This window comes from Mustela nivalis (assembly GCF_964662115.1).
Source record: "Mustela nivalis genome assembly, chromosome: 6".
Taxonomy (NCBI): domain Eukaryota; kingdom Metazoa; phylum Chordata; class Mammalia; order Carnivora; family Mustelidae; genus Mustela; species Mustela nivalis.
The window spans coordinates 31,988,795-32,010,710 of record NC_139025.1 but is presented as its reverse complement, the minus strand read 5'-3'; the positions used below and the strand labels follow the sequence as shown (position 1 = coordinate 32,010,710).

Here is a 21,916-nt window from a genome sequence, read left to right as displayed (position 1 = left end):
CCTTTGTAATGCTGCTTTGGGTATGTTCTATCCCCGCAGAGTTCAGGGGTAAGTCTGGGACTTGTGCCATTTGTATGAACTGTTAGGGGAGCCCTCCTTAGCTGTTTCCTCTCCAGTATTCGTCTCACAGTCCCTGGCTCCCAGGGGACCCTTTACCTAGTCCTCTGGCCACAAAGATGGGTTTTTTCTAGGAGTTGTAGCTGCCTGAGCTGTCACTGCACAGTTCTGTGTAACTTGGGGTGCCCTCAGGCCAAAGTGGCAGGAGAAAAGAGAGAACAGAATAACCAGATCCACCCCCCACCCCCGCAACTCCATCCTGGCCCCTGTGCTTTTCTGACCACTCTGGCCAAAAGTATGGTGTTTTTCTGGAGGTTTTCACTGCCTTTGTTGCTGCCATGCCGTTCTCCAACTGGGATTGTCTTCAAGCCTGGACTGAGAAAGAAAAAAGAGGTGGTTTCCCTCCATAGAGACATCCTCCAGCAGCCCCTTTCCCTGGTCTTCTAGCCAGAAGGACGAGGTTTGTTTTCCAGTTTTTGCTGCCCTCTCTTCTCTGGCTTTTATTTACCTGTGTAGTCCTTAGGTAGTTTTTTGGGCGTTTTGTCCAGAGTTTTTATAGTAATCATTGTGTGATTGAGGTGACACTGGGTTTTCTCCATCTGAGCCAGCTCCAGAAGTCCCCATTATTTTTTTTTTAAGATTTTATTTATTTGAGAGAGAGAGAGAGAGAGAGCATGAGAAGGGGGAGGATCAGAGGGAGAAGCAGACTCCCTGCCGAGCAGGGAGCCCGATGCAGGACTCTATCCTGGGATTCCAGGATCATGACCCAAGCCAAAGGCAGTTGCTTAGCCAACCAAGCCAACCAGGTGCCCCCCCCAATCATTCTTTTTAAAAAGTAAAATATTGATACCCCACTCTGTGAAAAGTTCTTTAAGGTAGCTTAACCGTCACAGTAACTGTAAGCTGTCGCCACATTTTCCACATCTGTCTGCACACTGGTGAGATTAGTCACATCGCTTTTGTTTCTACTGCTTTATCTTTTTCTCCCCCCACCCTTTCCCTCTTTTTCTTTATTATAGATCCAACCAGCTTTTCTCCCAGCTTCAAGAAAGGAGTTTGTGTACATGTTTACTACAACCTATAGTTTAGTTCTTCTGTGGACCTTATAATTATGATAATTAACATATTTTTTCAGAGCTCAATAGATCATGTTAACTGAGTGCTCTGGCACTTTAATAAGCATTAGTAAATACCAATTAATGTAAAAAGGAACCTCTCACATATTTTTCTATAATTATAGCTCTAGAATCACTGGAATTAGACCAGCATTCCTGTGACAGGACTGTCTACAGAAATAAGTTTTTATAAAAATATGATCTGTTGAGGACTGTGGTGCTTGTTTACCATGGGGCTACATTTGAAACCACCATAATTCTTTGGAACATGAGAATTGGTATATTGAGAAAGGCCAAGCTATGGGGTCAAAGACCTAAACAGAGGGGCGCCTAGGTGGCTCAGTGGGTTGAAGCCTCTGCCTTCGGCTCAGGTCATGGTCCCAGGGTCCCCGCATGGGGGGGGGTGTCTCTGCTCAGCAGGGAGCCTGCTTCCTCTTCTCTCTGCCTGCCTCTCTGCCTGCTTGTGATCTCTGTCTGTCAAATAAATAAAATCTTTAAAAAAAAAAAAAAAGAACTAAATAGAAACCTGAAACCTGTATTATTCATAATTGTTAGGATAGTTACTGGAACTGTTATCTGGAATGGTTCAATATAGATTATTTCACTAAATTTGTCCATGAATGCCACATATCATATTTTTTAGAGAAGTACAGTTATCTTATGGTTTTGTCATTTTGCTCTACATTTAAATAAAGGGAGAGGGTTAAATCTGTTTTATTTAACTAACTCTTGGCCTGTCATTCATTAATAAAAATGAAGCTCTTTAAAACTCTTACACTTAAAAAAATAATAATAGGGGCGCCTGGGTGGCTCAGTGGGTTAAAGCCTCTGCCTTCAGCTCAGGTCATGATCCCAGTGTCCTGGGATCGAGCCCCGCAACAGGCTCTCTGCTCAGTGGGGAGCCTGCTTCCTCCTCTCTCACTGCCTGCCTCTCTGCCTACTTGTGATCTGTCAAATAAATAAAATCTTTAATAATAATAATAATAATTAATAAATAAAATTCAATCAAAAAAATTCTTATACTTTATCCTCAGGATTCTGAAACATGGATGATGGGGGACTGATCTCTATCTCTTCTACTTCTTATTTTGTCTATTAAAATGTCTGATCTCTGCTTTTCTCCCTGATCCCTCCTCTCCCTTCCCCCAACATTGTTTTATTACTCACTGTTGTTTCTGACTGATACTCAGATAAATTGTATGATGTAAGTTGTTTAAAAATGAATCTTCCAAATCCCATTTATTATATAACCATGTTCCTGAACATTTAGCGAGCCCTTAGCATATACCAGGTATCGCGTGGAGCCCTTCACATTAACTGTCTCATCATCACAACAGCCATCTGAGGTGGGTACTGTTTTACACATGAGGACATGAAGCCACAAAGAGATTGAATGACATGTCCAGGGTAGTCAGCTAGTAAGTGTCACCATCAGCATTTAAACCCAGACAGTCTTACTCTAAATCCTACACTTTTTTTTTTTTTTAACCTTAAATTTCACCACAAGGAAAATTTTATTGATGGTGCTAGTTTATTTTCCTCTTAAAAGGCCAATTGTAACCAAACGAAGTGAACATACTTCAGGATTTTACTGTCTTCATACTATAATAAAATACGAAGCTCAGACCTGGATCGCTTGGCCTTTTCTCTTCGTGTCTCCTCCCAGTTCATATTGTTTGCATCGCTTAATGGCCAGCGTTCTCTCAGATCTGCAGTTGGGCTCAACACATTTAACCCTCAGCACAGTCGTCTTTGGAGTTTTAGCTTTTTTCCAGAAAATCCACTTAGTCTGCCCACCATAGCCACTCTTCCTGTCATGATGTTGTTTTCCCTGGGTGTAAAGAGAATCTTTGCCTTTCTTATACTGTGTCACTTTGTGGGGTTGGTACTTACAGAAACTTTCTTGTAGAAAGTCTGGTAGGTTTTAGGAACACTCACCATGTTTGTGAGAGTGCTGTCAGCATGGAAAAAAAAAAAAATGAAGCCTACATTCTTAATGATAGTCTGCTAGATGGTGTGCTTCATAAGGAATTTAAAATCACTATTGTAGTGTCTATCTGCTGAAGAAAAATTTTTTTGAGTCCTGGAGCCCAACACAAGGCTTAAACTCAGGACCCTGAGAGCAAGACCTGAGCTGAGATCAAGAGTTAGGCACTTGGGGCACCTGGGTGACTCAGTGGGTTAAGCCTCTGCCTTTGGCTCAGGTCATGATCTCAGGGTCCTGGGATCGAGCCCCATATTGGGCTCTCTGCTCAGCGGGGAGCCTGCTTCCCCTTCTCTCTCTGCCTGCCTCTCTGCCTACTTGTGATCTCTGCTAAATAAATAAATAAAATCTTTTTTTTTTTTTTTAAAAAGAGGCACTTAACTGAATGAACCATTCAAGTGTTCCTGAAGAAATCTTACAATAGATTTTCTTCTTTTTAGGGGTGCTTGGGTGTATCTGTCTGTTAAGGGTTGGACTCTTGATTTTGGCTAAGGTCATGATCTCAGGGTTGTGGGATCGAGCCTGCTTCAGACTCTGCACCCAGTGGGGAATCTGCTTGAGACTCTCTCTGCCTCTCTCTGCCCCTTCTCCCCCGGCCCCATGCATATGCCCATGTGTGCGTTCTATCTCTCTCTCTCGAGCAAATAAGTCTTAAAAAATTAAATATGAGGCATTTGGGTGCTCACTTAATGTCTGACTCTTGGTTTTGGCTCAGGTCATCATCTTATGGGTTGAGGCATCAAAGCCCAGAGTTGAGCTGGAGTACGCCTTCACTGGGCTCAGGGGGAGTCTGCTTGAAGATTCTCTCCCTCTGTCCCTCCCCCTGCTCACATGCATGTGCACTTTCTCTCTGTCTCAAGTAAATAAATGAATCTTTAAAAAATAAATTTTAAAAAATTAAAACAGTAATATTTTGATCAAAGATTCATTAATTAACATCCCTTTAAAAATGTCAACTATAGGGGCCCCTGGGTGGCCCAGTCAGTTAAGCATCTGCCTTCAGCTCTGGTTATGATCACAGGGTCCTGGGATGGAGCTCCACGTTGGGCTCCCTGCTCAGTGGGGAGTCTGCTTGTCCCTCTGCCCCTCTGCCTGCTTGTGCCCCCCCCCATAAATAAATAATAGCTTAAAAAAATAAAATATCAGCTTTATACAATTGACTGTGATCAGGTTTTCTCTTTTACATGAGAAATAATATGTCATCATTAAGCAGAAGCTATTGTGCCTTTATTACTAAAAATACATGTCATGTGTGATGAACTATTTGTCTTTGTTAGAAAAAAATACATATTAGAGGGCGCCTGGGTGGCTCAGTGGGTTAAGCCGCTGCCTTCGGCTCAGGTCATGATCTCAGGGTCCTGGGATCGAGTCCCGCATCGGGCTCTCTGCTCAGCAGGGAGCCTGCTTCCTCCTCTCTCTGCCTGCCTCTCTGCCTACTTGTGATCTCTCTCTGTCAAATAAATAAATAAAATCTTAAAAAAAAAATACATATTAGAGATCTGTAACAAGTTGTAAGTTATGAGTAGAAGTTAAGAAATTAAAAAACAATCAACAAAGGCCAAAAATATAAAAACAAAACTGGAGATCACTTTTTTAAAAAGCCAGACTACCTGAAAGTTTGTTTCTTTTATAGAAGCATATGTTAATCTGAAGGAGAAGCTTCAACAAATGTATTCAAAGGGTAAATTGATTCTGTTACCTTTGATGTTAATGTATGTCTGTGACAAAGGACAGCTACATACCATACTGATGGAACTGACTGGAAAGATTTCTATGTAAACATCTAGGCAAAGAAGTAAGCCCATAATGATTTGCTGAATACTCTCTTAGTGGCAGGAGAAAGATAAGTCTGATGTACAGGGTCTAGTCATAAAACCGTTGGTTTGTGTACTTTGCAGCAGGGAGTATGACGTGGAACATGTCTTGGCTAATGAATTACCAGCCAGTGTCTTGAGTAATCAGACATAATAACCTGAAAGCTTATTCATGAATGAGTAACATATATATACAACTTAATATATTTAAATTTATAGCTGGGTTTTCAGATTCCAGTTTTTACTAGTTTCAGTTCCTTGTCCAGAGTAGAAGGAAGAATGGGTAAATTAATATTCAATACCCAGATACCATTACTAATTTGTGTATGTATCATTAAGGTGATCATCACACTTTAAAAAGGGTTTATGTTTGGTTTTTTGCTTAATGTAAGCAAATAAAATCAAGGCTTACCATTGTGTATATTCTAGTAAGTATTTCATGTTTTTATATAAAGTTAAATTCCACTTAATGATAAGCATTCAGATCTTTTAGGAGAAACCTCAATCAACAGCATACTTATTTCAAGCAATATTTATTATATGTTGCTGACATATTACTTCTTTGCCAAAATTTTACATCAAAATAAGTATTAACCCCTTCAGAATTATAATTCATGAAATTAAGTACTTATAGAAGTGATTGCTCAAAAAATGTTGGAAATTATTCTTTGATTTACCTCCAGAATGTGCAGTACATTTAGATATCATCAGTAGCAGCAGCATTTTCCTCAAAAGTAGTTTTGGTTTGGGACGCCTGGGTGGCTCAGTTGGTTAAGCAGCTGCCTTCGGCTCAGGTCTTGATCCCAGAGTCCTGGGATTGAGTCCCGCATCAGGCTCCTTGCTTGGCGGGGAGCCTGCTTCTCCCTCTGCCTCTGCCTGCCATTCTGTCTGTCTGTGCTTGCTCTCTCGCCCTCTCTCTCTGATAAATAAATAAAATCTTAAAAAGAAAAAAAGTAGTTTTGGTTTTGGGGAATACAAAATTTGTTCAATGTCAGTCTGCATAATGAGATAGCTGATCAGTTCATTCAATACTATTTTATATCAAAAGCAGGTATGACTATGAAGTAATGTTAATTTTATTATGATTCATAAACTTGACCCTTAAGCAGTAAAAAGAAAAGTTCCAAAATTATTTAAAGAAAGCATTGCTAGTACCTTAACTCCTGTCAGAATGGCTAGAGGCAAAAAGACAATCAGAAGACAGTGTTGGCGAGGTTGCAGAGAAAGGGGAGCCCTCGTGCACTGTTGGTGGAAATGTGAATTGGTGTAGCCACTGGAAAACGGTATAGAGTTTCCTCGAAAAATTAAAAATAGAAATTCTGTATGAACTCGTAATTCCACTATTGATATTGACCTAAAGAAAACAAAATGCGGGGCGCCTGGGTGGCTCAGTGGTTTGGGCTGCTGCCTTCGGCTCGGGTCATGATCTCAGGGTCCTGGGATGGAGCCCCGCATCGGGCTCTCTGCTCCGCAGGAAGCCTGCTTCCCTCTCTCTCTCTCTCTCTCTCTCTCTCTCTCTGCCTGCCTCTCTGCCTGCTTGTGATCTCTGTCTGTCAAATAAATAAATAAAATCTTTAAAAAAAAAAAAAAGAAAACAAAATGCTAATTCAAAAAGATATATGCACCCCTGTGTTTATTGCAGCATTATTTACAATAGCCAAGATATGGAAGCAACCCAAGTGTCTACTGATTGATGAATGGATAAAGATGTGATTGACATATATATACATATATATATGTAGATATATATAAAACATTTTTTCTTTTTTTCTATATTTACTATATATATATATATACATATATATATGTAGATATATATAAAACATTTTTTTCTTTTTTTCTATATTTACTATTGAAAAGAATGAGTCTTACCATTTGCAACAACATGGATGGATCTGGAGGGTATTATACTAAGTGAAATACATCAGACAGAGAAAGACATACAGAGTGATTTCACTTATATGTAGAATCTAAAAAACAAAAAACCCAGACTCTCGGGGCATCTGGGTGGCTCAGTCAGTTAAGCATTAGACTCTTGGTTTTGGCTCAGGTCGTGATCTGAGGGTCATGAGGTAGAGCCCCGCATTGGCTCCGTGCTCAGTGCAGAGTCTGCTTGAGAGCCTTTCCTTCTCTCTGCCCCTCCCCCTGCTCTCTCTCTCTCTCTCAAATAAATAAATCTTAAGGGGGAAAAAAATTAAAAAACAAAAAACCAGACTCTTAAATGCAGAGAACAAACTGATGTTTACCAGAGGGATGATGAGTGAAATAGGTGAAGGGGATTTAGAGGTACATGCTTCCAGTTATAAAATAAGTCATTGAGATGGAAAGTGTGGCATAGGGAGTTTAGTCAATAATATTATAATAATGTTATGTGATGACAGTAACTATACTTACTGTGGTCAACACTAAATAATATAAAAAATTGTTGGATCAGTATGTTGGATCAGTATGATATCTGAAACTAATACAACATTGTATGTTAATTATATTCAGTCTTTTTAAAAAGGCATTGTTGGAATAAGATATGGAAGGATCTTATACTCATGTACATTTTAAAATTCTGATACAGGAGCACTTGGATGACTCAGTCGATTAAGAGTCTGCCTTCAGCTCAGGTCAGGATCCCAAGGTCCTGCATCAAGCCCCATGTTAGGCTCCCTGCTCGGCAGAGAGCCTGCTTCTTCCACTCCTTCTGCCAATCCCTCTGCTTGAGCTCTCTCTGTCTCGTCTCTGTCTCTGTCAAATAAATAAATAAAATCTTTTGAAAAAATAAAATTCTGATACAGTTATATCTCATAAAGTAAAATGATGTTGGGCGCCTGGGTGGCTCAGTGGGTTAAGCCGCTGCCTTCAGCTCAGGTCATGATCTCAGGGTCCTGGGATCAAGCCCCACATCAGACTCTCTGCACAGTGGGGAGCCTGCTCCCTCCTCTCTCTCTACCTGCCTCTCTGCCTGCTTGTGATCTCTCTCAAATAAATAAATAAAATCTTAAAAAAAAAAAAGTTATAATTAGGCTTACTGTTTAGTTTCAGTGCTATAGACATCCAAAAAGTAATTGCCTTTAAAAATTATGATGCCATGGTTCACAAATAATAGCATGCCTAACACCCCCCCCCTTTTTTTAAAAGATTTTATTTATTTATTTGACAGAGATCACAAGTAGGCAGAGAGGCAGGCAGAGAGAGAGAAGGAAGCAGGCTCCCTGCCGAGCAGAGAGCCTGATGCGGGACCCGATCCCAGGACCCTGAGATCATGACCTGAGCCAAAGGCAGAGGCTTTAACCCACTGAGACACCCAGGCACCCTGCCTAACACCCTTCAATAACATGTTAACCCATGCTTTTATCTAAACTCTTAGCATAACCTGTCACCTGACTTAATATAAATATCTGTTACCTATTGAATTTATAAAAAAGCATGTGCACAATTATTCTTAAAAGAAGACTAAAGGATTATAATTTATTTCCATTAAAAAAATCTTTTTCTTAGGGTGCCTGGGTAGCTCAGTCGGTTAGGTGTCTGACTCTTGATTTTGGCTCAGGTCATGGTCTCAGGGTCCTGAGATTGAGCGCTATGTTGGGCTCTGCACTGGATGTGAAGCCTGCTTGAGATTCTCTCTCCCTCTCTCTCTACCCCTTCCCCAACTCACATGCACTCTCTCAAAAAAGAAAAACAAAACACTTTTTATCTAGAAAATAATTTGTTATGCTCCACAAATCAGTGAAAACATATAATTGACTCTCTGCTTAACTTTCACTCAGCATAATCTCTTCCAGTCCCATCCATGTTGCTACAAAAGTTGGGTATTCATCCTTTCTGATGGAGGCATAATACTCCATAGTGTATATGGACCCCATCTTCCTTATCCATTCGTCCGTTGAAGGGCATCTTGGTTTTTTCCACAGTTTGGTGACCGTGGCCATTGCTGCTATAAACATTGGGGTACAGATAGCCCTTCTTTTCACGACATCTGTATCTTTGGGGTAAATACCCAGTAGTGCAATTGCAGGGTCATAGGGAAGCTCTATTTTTAATTTCTTGAGGAATCTCCACACTGCTCTCCAAAGTGGCTGCACCAACTTGAATTCCCACCAACAGTGTAAGAAGGTTCCCCTTTCTCCATATCCCCTCCAACACATATTGTTTCCTGTCTTGCTAATTTTGGCCATTCTAACTGGTGTAAGGTGATATCTCAATGTGGCTTTAATTTGAATCTCCCTGATGGCTAGTGATGATGAACATTTTTTCGTGTGTCTGATAGCCATTTGTATGTCTTCATTGGAGAAGTGTCTGTTCATATCTTCTGCCCATTTTTTGATATGATTATCTGTTTTGTGTGTGTTGAGTTTGAGGAGTTCTTTATAGATCCTGGATATCAACCTTTTGTCTGTACTGTCATTTGCAAATATCTTCTCCCATTCCGTGGGTTGCCTCTTTGTTTTCTTGTCTATTTCCTTTGCTGTGCAGAAGCTTTTGATTTTGATGAAGTCCCAAAAGTTTATTTTCGCTTTTGTTTCCTTTGCCTTTGGAGACATATCTTGAAAGAAGTTGCTGTGGCTGATATTGAAGAGATTACTGCCTATGTTCTCCTCTAGGATTCTGATGGATTCCTGTCTCACATTGAGGTCTTTTATCCACTTTGAGTTCATCTTTGTGTATGGTGTAAGAGAATGGTCGAGTTTCATTCTTCTACATCTAGCTGTCCAGTTTTCCCAGCACCGTTTATTGAAGAGACTGTCTTTTTTCCACTGTATATTTTTTCCTGTTTTGTCGAAGATTAGGCACGCTCTCTCTGTGTCTGATAGATAGATAGATAGATAGATAGATAGATGATAAATGGAAACATTGCATTTTAAAGACCTGACAGTACTCTGAAGTGAACTGTATTTTCTCTAAAATTGACAGATTTTAAGGGGAAAAAATGTCATCGAGGTGCTTCAGAGTTATACTTATATATATTTGATAGTGAAGCCATAGCCAAATCTCTGCCTCAGAAATGACTCACAGTGGAAAAGTTGCTTGAGGAAAGTAACACAAAAGGAAATGACCTGAATTAGTCTCTAGAAATCTGTCATTCCAAATGATTTTCTGAATTAATAATCTGGAAACAAATGTGAACACTGGTAGGATCTCAGGCTTGCAGAAAGATGCTGACTGGAATTGGGACCAAAATTAATGTTAACAAAAAAAAAAGGAAATGGGGAATGGGTTTGTCTAGAAAACTGTGGATCTGTATATATAAACAAAGAATGGAAGTATGACTAATAGGGTTGGTTTAATGGAAGAATCACAGAGAAATATTTTTAGTCTCAGATTCCTTCAGATAAACAAAAATAAAAACATTGCTCTTTTGGAAAACTGATTTCATGTGCCAAGTGGAAAAATACAGACATACTATTAAAATAAGTGTTTTAACACTGGTGCCGTAGAAAGGAACTTTTTTTTTCCGGACTACTACAAAATATTTTTAAGCAAGTATGTTACATAAATACTTAAACAAATACATTACTGTCTTGCATTCTGTATAACAGTTGACTTGTGATTATCCTGGCTAATAAAAAATCAAGTCATTTTCATTGGGAAAAAAAATAGAAAATAATTAATTGCTGGAACTTTTGAAATGAAATTCCACATTAAAAAATTATACAAGTAAAGGCCATTTTTTGCCTTCAGCATTTATTTGTTGAGTATTTGCTAGATTTCTGGCGTTCTATTGATTTGATTTTTAGCGGTTCAGAGATATAAGATATAGCCCCAGCCTTCAAGAATTCACAGCCAGTGGAAAATGAATAAGCATCAATAACAGCAGGGGTTGGCTTACATTTTCTGTGAAAGGCCAGATAGCAAATATTTTAGGCTTTGTGGGCCATATGGTTTCTGTTGCAGTTATTCAACCCTGGTGTCATAGTGTGAAAGCAGCCATAGATAATCTGTGAACAAATGAGCATGGCTGTGTTCCAATGCAATTTCTATTTACAAAAATAGGCACCAGCCCTGTACTGTAATTTGCTGATGTCTGAATTATAGTATAGTGAGGTATAAGACCTATGGTAGAAAGATGCCCAGTGTGCTGTGTATGATGAGGAGAAGAGGACACAGAAATCTCAAGGAAGAGGGGACTTCCAAGTAGAGTCTCGAGAGGCAAGTTGTGCAGGAGAAGCAGCATGGAGGGCCCATGGATTCATTAACTCACGCATATAGTATAGGCAAAGAGAGAGGTGGGAACCCAGGTTGGGTGTTAAGTGGGTACTTTATGAAAATGTAATCATTCAGATCCCCTCCAATAGCATATTTCTAAATTGTATCAAAAATTGTAGCTACCAAAATTCTGTGATTTACTTCTGATGGGTAGCTTCTTTTTTTTTTTTTCAAGATTTAATTTTTTTAATTTTTTAAAAAAGATTTTATTTATTTATTTGACAGAGAGAGAGAAATCCCAAGTAGGCAGAGAGGCAGGCGGGGGGGTGGGGCGGGGACGGGGAGCAGGCTCCCTGCTGAGCAGAGAGCCCAGTGCGGGGCTCTATTCCAGGACCCCGAGGTCATGATCTGAGCTAAAGGCAGAGGCTCAACCCACTGAGCCACCCAGACACCCCTAAAGATTTTATTTTTAAGTAGATTTTATTTTAAAGTAATCACATCCAACGTGGGGCTCGAACGTAGAGCCCTAGATCAAGAGTCGCACGCTTCACTGACTGAGCCAGCCAGATGCCCCACATGGCAGTTTCTTAACATCTATAAATATGAAGAATTAAATCATTGTTATCTATATTAAAATGGAAGTATACCTGGGGCGCCTGGGTGGCTCAGTTGGCTTAAAGTCTCTGCCTTGGGCTCAGGTCATGATCTCAGGGTCCTGGGATCAAGCCGTGCATCGAGCTCTCTGCTCCACGGGGAGCCTGCTTCCTCCTCTCTCTCTGCCTGCCTCTCTGCCTGCTTGTGATCTCTGTCTGTCAAATAAATAAATAAAATCTTAAAAATAAAAAAATGGAAGTATACCCAAAGTTGCCTTGTCTTTAGCAAAAACAAGATGTTTTAGTTCATTTATTTCACATTTTTGAGACCGTGCTAAACTAGTCCCCAGCTAACAAAGAAGACCCTAGTTGAAGAATGATGGGTGCAGCCATCTCAGTATTGGACACCAGAGTACTACATTTTGAATTTATTAATTTTTATCAAAATATTACATACAAAAATATACAAATGGGAAAATACGCATATTGGCAGGGTACAGCTCAATGATTTTCACAAACTAAATACAGTCATGTTACCACAAGGATACATTTTAATTGTTCAGCATTACTAATTCAAGATTCTTGGCCTCCTTTTGATACTTAATAATTTTTCATCTCTGAGCTTTTAGTCAGTTCTTTGGCTTAACATCCTTACTGGTAAAAATTTATTTTGTGTAAGGAACCAAGTGGGTACCTACAACCTGCCCACTCTTTTCTCTTAGGCTTGTTTAATGTTCAGCTCTCTTTAGTTGACCACTGCAGCCCAGGCTTCTAATTTCCAGAAAGTGCCCCTTATTCTAAAATCATTCATTTCTCCTCTGAGTCCAATAACCCTTTCAAACTGAAGGTAACAACTCAGTGGGTCTTCAGATAAATTTAGTGAGTTGGACTTGTGACCAGCATTTAAAAAGAGCCTGGTAGAGGGACAAAAAAAGAGGGAAAGAGAAAGAAATGGAAGACTGAGTTGTAACCATTATAAGCTTCACTGTTTGGTAAAATTTTGTATTTAGTTTTTCATGTATATAAAATTTACTTTTTACTATATAGGTCACGGTCTTGAAAGTTTAAAAAACATCATAAATCTCATTTCAGTAATTTAAAAATACTACTTAACATCAGAATAACTGTTGATAGTCATAGACCTTTTTTAAATCAATAAAATGGAAATGTATTGGCTGAAGAAGTCCTTTCTGTCTGTCTCTTGGAGGAACACCCCAACTCATTTTTTTATCCTTTTTTTAAAAAGATTTATTTATTTACTTATTTGACAGAGAGAGATCACAAGTAGGCAGAGAGGCAGGCAGCAGGGGTTGGGGGAAGCAGGCTCCCTGCTGATTAGAGAGCCCGATGTGGGACCCTGGGATCATGACCTGAGCTGAAGGCAGAAGCTTAACCCACTGAGCCACTCAGGTACCCCTACCCCAACTCATTTTAAGATACCAATGTGATTCAGAGATGTTACTGGAAAAGAGTTACAGGCAGATACTGCTCATCAATGTACACACAGCACTCCTTTACCAAATGTAGCAAACTGAATCCAGCAGTATAAGAAAAGGATAACACGTCTTGATCAATAGGAGTTTATGCCAGGAATATAAAGTAGGGGTTGGAATAATATTCAAAAAACAGTTTAATTCATTATGTTAATTGAATAATGTAGAAATACTATTTGATCATCTTTTTTTTAAAAAGATTTTATTTATTTATTTGACAGAAAGAGATCACAAGTAGGCAGAGAGGCAGGCAGAGAGAGAGAGAGGGAGCAGGCTCCCTACCAAGCAAAGAGCCTGATGCGGGACTTGATCCCAGGACCCTGAGATCATGACCTGAGCCGAAGGCAGAGGCTTGACCCACTGAGCTACCCAGGTGCCCTGTTTGATCATCCTTAACAAGTACAGAAAAGAGTTTGACAAAATTAAACTCTCCTTCATTAAAATAAAGTACAGCAAACTAGGAAAGAACTTCCTTACTGAGAAAGGGTGTATTTGAATACCCATGGTTAAGACACCTGTAAGATTCAGAACAAAGCTAGGCCATCTCCTCTCAGCCACTGGTATTTAACATTGTATTTGGGGTCCTGGCCAGAAAAAGAAAGAAAAGGCATAAAGATTGGAAAGAAGTAAAACTGCAGATAATGTGATTGAGTTTGTTAAGTGGTTAAAATTTTAAAGCCTCATATTATCAAATGTTGACAATGGTATAGAACAACTAGTACTGTCACACACTGCTGTTAGGTGTGTAAGATTGTACAATCACTGTGGAAGACAGTTTTTTTATAGCTAACCCTTCTGCAGAAAGACTTGTACCTAAATGCTCATAGAAGCTTTATTTAAAATAGACGATAACTGGAAATAACCCCAAAGTCCATCAGTGGGTGAATGGGTAAACACATTGTGATATGTCCATGCAGTGGAACATTATTCAGCAAAAAAAGAGGAAAAAACAAACTGATACATGCAAAGCATAGATAAATCCCAAAACATTGCTATAAGCAAAAGAATCCTTACATAAAAGTTATGCATTGTATGATTCCAATTATATAAAATCCTAGAACGGGGTGGGGGGGAGTGTTTCTGGGGACAGGAAGCACATCAGTCCTTGCTTGGGACCAGGAGCGATATATTGATATCAGAGGAGCAGAAGAGAACTTTTCTGGGATTTTAAAATCTTTGGTGTCTTGGTGGTAGTTACTAGAATTTTTTCATTGTGAAAGCGCATTGTGTCTTATTGTATGTAAATTATACCTCAATAAAGTTGATTTTTTACAAAAATAATAGATTTAGGGGTGTCGGGGTGGCTCAGTCAGTTAAGTGTCTGCCTTCAGCTCAGGTCATGATCCCGGGGTCCTGGGGTTGAGCCCTGTATCTGGCTCCCTGCTCAGTGGAGAGCCTGCTTCTCCCTCTCCCCACTCTTCCTGCTTGTACGCTCTTTCTCTCTCTGTCAAATAAATAAAATCTTTAAAAATAAATAAATAAATTTTTAAAAAATTAAAAAATAAAAAAGAGAGATTTGGGCATTCAATTTAAAAACAAGTAGATAAAATCACTATTAGGAAAAACAAACAAACAAACAAAACTGACCAGATTAAAAAATTCCATTGGGCTGATGAAGAAGTTCTAGAGCTAGATGACAGTGATGGTTGCAGAGCAGTGTGAATGTACTTAATGCTATAGAGCTGTACACTTAGAAATGGTTAAAATGGTAAGTAAATTTTATGTATATTTTACCACATTTTTAAAAAGATTAAAAAATGGCTATGAAAACAAAATCAGGAATTAGGAGAATATATAGTTGTTTTTTTGTTTGTTTTTTAATTTCACATGGCATGTGCTTTGTGTCCCTCAAAAATATCTTTTAAAGGATTAAGGGAGGGTCTAAAATATTACAAGCTTGTGTAATTTCTTTGATCAAAGGTGAAAATTCTTAATTTGATTGTAAATGAGAAATACCCATTATGTTAGCCTCTCTTCATTAAATACAGCGAAGATCAGGATTCTGGCATTGAGGTATTTATGCTTTGAGTGTCATATGTGAGTATAATAAACCAGAAGTGCTATTTGGCCAAGTGTCACTTCTATAATTCAGAGTATCCCAGCAATTATATTTCTAGAACTGAATTTAGATGGAAAGCTGTGTCTCTTAAACTGCTCTGCCCTTTTGGTTTCTAGTTAGTGATTGCCTACTGGTATATGTTTTTAAGATTTTATTTATTCATTTGAGAGAGAGAGCACGAGCAGGGGAGAGACACAGAGGGAGAGGGAGAAGCAGGATTCCCCGCTGAGCTGGGAGCCAAACTCAGGATTGATTCCAGGACCTAGAGATCATGACCGAAGCTGAAGGCAGACACTTAACTGAGCCACCCAGATGGCTCCCCTCCTGATATTTTTTAAAGCTAGAAGTTTTATACTCAGTTTGCTCTTTATTTGCAATTTCTAAATCAATTGAGGTCTAAAACTACATGAATTTGGTTGAAACTATTTTCATTACTACTGCTCTTCATTTGCCTGTCTTCATCAGAACAAAACTTACTGTAGTTTCTTGATGATATTGGCACAAATTTCTTAGCCAAAAAGAAGGATCTGAGGATGATATCACTTGGGAATATGACTGCTTTCTTGTTCAGTGATTTGCTTCCACTTCCAGGTGTTGAGAGTAATAGGCAGTTAAAACATCTACATGCCAGATACCTGGGTGGCCCAGTTGAAGCATCTTCCTTCAGCTCAGGTCATGTTCCAGGGTCCTGGGATTGAGCCCCACATTGGGCTCTCTGCTTAGTGGGGAGCCTGCTTCCCCCTCTCTCTCTGCCTGCCTCTCTGCCTACTTATGATCACTCTCTCTCTGTCAAATAAATAAATAAAATATTTAAAAAAAAAATGTTCCAAGGAGGAAAAGTTTTTCTCTTCATGGTTCATTCTGTTCTAGGTAAACACCACCAAGTGAGTGAAACACAGAATGTGATTGCGTCAGACAAAGCAGCAGAAATACCAGTTGCCCATGAACATGAGCACAACCATGACCACACACAGCTGCATGCCTACATTGGCGTTTCCCTTGTGCTGGGCTTCGTTTTCATGTTGCTGGTAGACCAGATTGGCAGCTCCCATGTGCATTCTACTGACGGTAAGTGGTCCCAAGGCTTTCTGGGCAGTACAATAAATTTACAGTTTAGAAAGTCACAGATGATTGAATAATTCAATATGTATCAATGGCCTTCTTTAGTGCCAAAAACTCTTGTCTTTCTTGGGTACTAGTGAACATTTTATTCAGTTGGGGGAGTTGGTGAGTTGTGACATGTGGCACAAGAGAGTGCTCGTTGGGTTATTACCATGCTTATTTCAAAGCTGTCTCATTTTGTTGAGTCTAGGGCAGAAATTCTTTTATTTGGAGGGGGGGTGCAGAAATTCTTAACCTTTTTTGTGCCGTGGAGCCCTTAGGCATTCTGAAGCCTGTGGACCTTTTATTGGAATCATGTTTTTAAACATGTAAACCATAATGTGTTGGATTACAGAGAAAACCCGATTATGTTGAAATATAGTTCCAAAACATTAAAAACAAATTTATGATACAGTAATGTATGTCTTCTTTATTGATGCATTAATTAATCAAGTAATATATTTAAATCATATGCAAGGTGGAGTTAAATTTTATTTTTTTAGGACAGCAGCATGACAGATAGCTTTTATTGCTTAGCTTGGCTAAAAACAAAATTGTGAGAGGGGATTCAACAAGGCAACAGAGTGTCAAGTTGAACATCCAGTTGATCTGGTTTTTTGTTTTGATGGTTACTAGTATAAAAATTCTTGTTTCAGGAAGATATTTTCTTACAAATACACTTAAACACCTTCATACCTTGCTTTCCAAGGAAAGATACATTTCCTCAACTACAACTACTATTCTCCAAGACTTAAAATTTAACTCCAGGCATAGTAGCTTTAGAAAAAAAATTTTTTTAATTAATTACTTATTTATTTATTTTTAAAGTAAACTCTAGGGGCACCTGAGTGGCTCAGTTGTTAAGCGTCTGCCTTCGGCTCAGGTCATGATCCCAAGGTCCTGGGATTGAGCCCTTCATCGGGCTCCTGGTTGGCGGGAAGCCTGCTTCTCCCTCTCCCACTCCCCCTGCTTGTGTTCCCTCTCTTGCTGTGTCTCTTTCTGTCAAATAAATAAATAAAAATCTTAAATAAATAAATAAAGTAAACTCTACACCCATCATGGGGCTCGAACCCATGACCCCAAGAAATCACATGTTCCACCAACTGAACCAGCAAGGCACCCCCAGATATAGTAACTTTTTTGTATTAAGATCAATGAATTCATTAGGAAACAAGACAGGTGAACATAGGGGAAGGGAAGGAAAAATAAGACAAAAACAGAGAGGGAGGCAAACCATAAAAAACTCTTTATAGGAAACAAAGTGAGGTTTGCTAGAGGGGCAGTGGGTGGGGGCATGGGGTAATTGGTGGTGGGCATTAAGGAAGGCATGTGATGTAATGAGCACTGGGTGTTTTATACAACTAATGAATCACTAAGTTCTACCCCTGCAACTAATAATAAACTATATGTTAACTAAATTGAATTTAAATTAAAAAAATTTTAAAAAAGATCAATGACTCCATCTTTGGCTGGGTCAGCATCTTTAATATGGCTTATATTATTTAAAAAATAAAGATTCTAATCCTTGATACAACATTAATGCCACCATGATAGAATAAATGTGGAAGAGTTGCATCAAACTCCCCTAGAGTTTATAGAGGGGTTTATAGATAATCTCTTTTCAAATACACTGACAGAACTTTGCGGACAGGCACTGCTGGAGAGCAGCATAGAGGTGTCGGTCCAGTGAGAGATCCCCTGACTCCTGCTGTTTAGTAGCTGAATGACTGCGTGCAGAGTTGCCTGAGAGGTGCCCAGCTTCGTCACGTGAGCATCTGCAAACACAGAGACTGTCATCGTGCAGTGTGGTGGCACTTTATATGCCTTTAAAGTAGTGATGAGTGGAAGCAATGATAGGAAGATATCCACGGCTGTAAAATAACATGAAGTTATCGGAGTACTCCTGGCAGTGAAGTATAGGTGGTGCCAGTATTTGCAGTTTTATGGTCTGTACCCATAATCCAAGGAAGTGGTGAGTTTCACTTAGAGGTTAGTAAAAATTAAAATGCACTTTTTTTCTGAGTCAGGGTCTCAGGCACCCCCTGCATTGCACCTGTGTTCTTCTGTGTGGACCCTAGGTTAAGAATGCATGGTCTACAAAAAAAAAATCTGAAAAAGCAGGCAAAAGACATGAACAGATAATTCATAAAAAGGTAATTAAAGGGGCGCCTGGGTGGCTCAGTGGTTTGGGCTGCTGCCTTTGGCTCGGGTCATGATCTCAGGGTCCTGGGATCGAGCCCCGCATCAGGCTCCCTGCTCCGCAGGAAGCCTGCTTCCCTCTCTCTCTCTCTCTGCCTGCCTCTCTGCCTACTTGTGATTTCCGTCTTTCAAATAAATAAATAAATAAAATCTTAAAAAAAAAAAAAGTAATTAAAGTGGTCCTTAAACATATGAAAAGATGTGCAATTTCACTTAAGAATGTACATCAAGGGACGCCTGGGTGGCTCAGTTAGTTGGACGACTGCCTTTGGCTTGGGTCATGATCCTGGAGTTCCGGGATCAAGTCCCGCATCGGGCTCCCAGCTCCATGGGGAGTCTGCTTCTCCCTCTGACCTTCTCCTTGCTCATGCTCTCTCTCACCACCTCTCTCTCTCAAATAAATAAATAAAATCTTAAAAAAAAAAAAAGAATGTACATCAAAACTCTGCCGAAATGCCACTTCGAACCTGTAAGGCAAAAATTCAAAAGCTTGAGAATATACTCTGTTATCAAAGCTACAGTGAAACATACCTTCACCTATTGCTATGAGAGTACAAAATTGTACGGCCGCTGCAGAGGGGAATTTGGCCATATCAAACAAGACTATGTTTGTATCTATCCTTCAACGCCAAAAATGCCACTTCTGAGAATTTATTCTAATAATGCAGCTCCAGTAGGAAAATACACATGCATGAGGTGATTCCGTACAGCATTATTTATCATTGTAAAACCACTTAAATGTCCAGTCATGGACATTGGTTGAATGAAGTGTGATGTGTGCATAGAATGGAGTTTTACAGGTCGCCCTGAAAAAGGATGAAGAATCAGTTCTTTGTGAATTGATAGGGAGAGATTTCTAGGAGATATTTTTAAGGGGGGAGGGAGCCAAAATGTAAATTAGTATCTATCATATACTACATTTTGTGTAAGAAAGAGGGGGACTAAAACACATACATCTGCTTATTTTTACAGAAAGGATACCAAAAGCTCAGCTAGACAACAGAGTTACCTGTAAGAGGTGGGTAGGATGGAGTAGAAGAGTTTCAGGAGGGCATGGCACTTCCCTGGGCATGCCTCTTTGATGTCCAGTCAAATGACTGGATGACTTTTGGAAACATGCTGCAATTTCCCATATTCAAAAAATAAAATGAAATCAACAAGGTTAGGGGAAGCTAACTGAAGCAGGTGAACTGTAATTCAAATGAATAACACAATCACACTGAAGGGGATTTAAGAAAAAACTCAGATGACATATGAATATAGTATTTGACTATATATTTTTAGTTTTGAATGGAGTTGGAGGAGAAGCATAAAAAATTACTGAACTCTTTTTAGTAGGCTTTGCTTTTTGTGAAAGTACAGGTAAAAACAATTCTGAAGCTGTTTTAGGTATATTCTAGGATTAAGCAAGTGTTACTCTCACTTGAGTAAGTGTGCTGCTGTTGGTGGAAGCAGAGTTCTTACTGTGGAAGAGGGGACGTGCAAATATGGAATGGGGGAAGGCAAGAAAGAACCCCTATAGGGATGGACTGGAGTTGGAGCTATTGGACTCATGATTTCTAAAATGTATGTGTGTATATGTGTACATATATATGTGTGTGTTTATGTATACATGTATGTATGTCCTAGCTCTGTCTGCAGAGAGGGCCTAGAAGTAAAGACACCCCAGTAGCAATGAGCATACCAGTGCTCTTCAGAGAAATGGCTGATTCCAGGAGAGGGGCAGGGTAAGTACAAAATGAGCTTGGAACATCTAGTGCTCAAAAAAAAAAGTAGGAAGGAAGGGGAAAAATGGAAGCTTGTCACAGAGTTTAGAACCAGCTTGAAGGGGTTCCTGCTGGCCAGATCTAAGACAGTTTGAGCACCAAAAATAATTACGAACAGTAATGAAACAAAAACCATTGAGAAAATGGGAAGCACTGAGCACATTCATGTAAGAGAGAAGAGGAGGAGGGAGAGCACTTGCTTCCAGGGTTGCTAAATGCCAACTTGTAAGTATAGAAAGAGTGCTGGCAGGAGAAAATCCTTTTTGCAAGCTTCGTGGTAAAAATTGGCACATGCCAGAGTCAACAAATGTTAAACCTAGGGAGTAAATTTTGATTTTTTTATTAGTTGCAAGGGAAAAAGGAATAATGAAATAAAGAAATCCGGTAGTATACTTGACCAGATGATCAAGGTTAAAGTCTTCAGTGTCTGTTTGCAATGTGAGCAAATAAGTGCCTATCAGACCAGCCTCCCCACAGATAACTGGGAAAATTTTTAAAAACCTCTATGAAAAGACACTAGGGAGTGGCCTAAAGCAGGAAAATTCTGAAGGGGCGTCAACCCTTAGAATAGGGTAAATTTCTGTTTTTACTGCTTTTAAGCAGTCAGCTCCCAGTTAGGGTAGCTAAAACTGATAGAAAACTCGGTCTCTCTGGCCTAAGGAACTAGAGGTCAGGTAGCTACAGCCACTGGAAATTGAGGGGAGAATCTTAGAAAGGAGAAATACAGAGAAACACAGCCCCAGATTTCATATATAAACTCAACCAACATCTGGCTGAGCCTCGAACCATTCTTTTGCAGGCAGACTCAGCTAAAGAGGAAAGAACTGACCTGGGATTCGGGCAGCTGCCGGAAAGACAGACTTGGCAGTTTAAGCCAAACCAAGTGACTTCAGGCAAAACACAAAGTGGACACTCTTTGGAGGCATATAATTGAATCCGGAGTATCCACAAAATGACATTCACAATTTCCAGGATATAATCCAAAATACACTGTACTAGCAAGCAGCAGATAGACATAGATTCTGTGCCTATAGACATCCTGAGAAGCAGCACCTGTGTGGTATTCCATCTGAGGATGCATAATCTCAGGCCGCATCAGACAAACCTAAAAGGAAAGGATCATTCTTTTCTTTCTTTCTTTTTTTTTTTTTAAAGATTTTATTTATTTATTTGACAGAGAGAGGTCACAAGTAGGCAGAGAGACAGGCAGAGAGAGAGAGGAGGAAGCAGGCTCCCTGCTGAGCAGAGAGCCTGATACAGGACTCGATCCCAGGACCCTGAGATCATGACCTGAGTCAAAGGCAGCGGCTTAACCCACTGAGCCACCCAGGCGCCCCCCCTTTTTTTGGTAAGATTTTATGTATTTGACAGAGAAAGGGCACAAACAGGGGGTGCAGGAGAGGGAGAAGCAGGCTCCTTACTGAGGAGGGAGCCTGACGTGGGACTCCATCCCAGAATCCTGGGATCATGACCTGAGCCACCCACGCGCCCTGGAAGGGATCATTCTATTAAAAAACAAGAAGGGCTCAGAAAGGGACATGTATTCTTCAGAGATACCAGTGTTGCAAAATCGAAGGCAAAGAAAATGCTCCAGATT

At 39.7% G+C, this 21,916-nt stretch overlaps 1 protein-coding gene and 1 pseudogene across 2 annotated transcripts in view; one reads left to right on the top strand and one right to left on the bottom strand.

The window, feature by feature from the left end:
- Positions 1 to 21,916, top strand: part of SLC39A9 (solute carrier family 39 member 9) — a 61,716-nt gene that overhangs the window by 28,447 nt on the left and 11,353 nt on the right. The window contains exon 3 of the mRNA XM_082734007.1: positions 16,124 to 16,321. Within this exon, the coding sequence (XP_082590133.1) occupies positions 16,124 to 16,321 (198 nt within the window). The remainder of the gene's footprint in view (positions 1 to 16,123; positions 16,322 to 21,916) is intronic.
- On the bottom strand, positions 2,794 to 3,200 carry LOC309868081 (large ribosomal subunit protein eL42 pseudogene; annotated as a pseudogene). Its single transcript has one exon. The product of its transcript is annotated as a large ribosomal subunit protein eL42 pseudogene (transcript).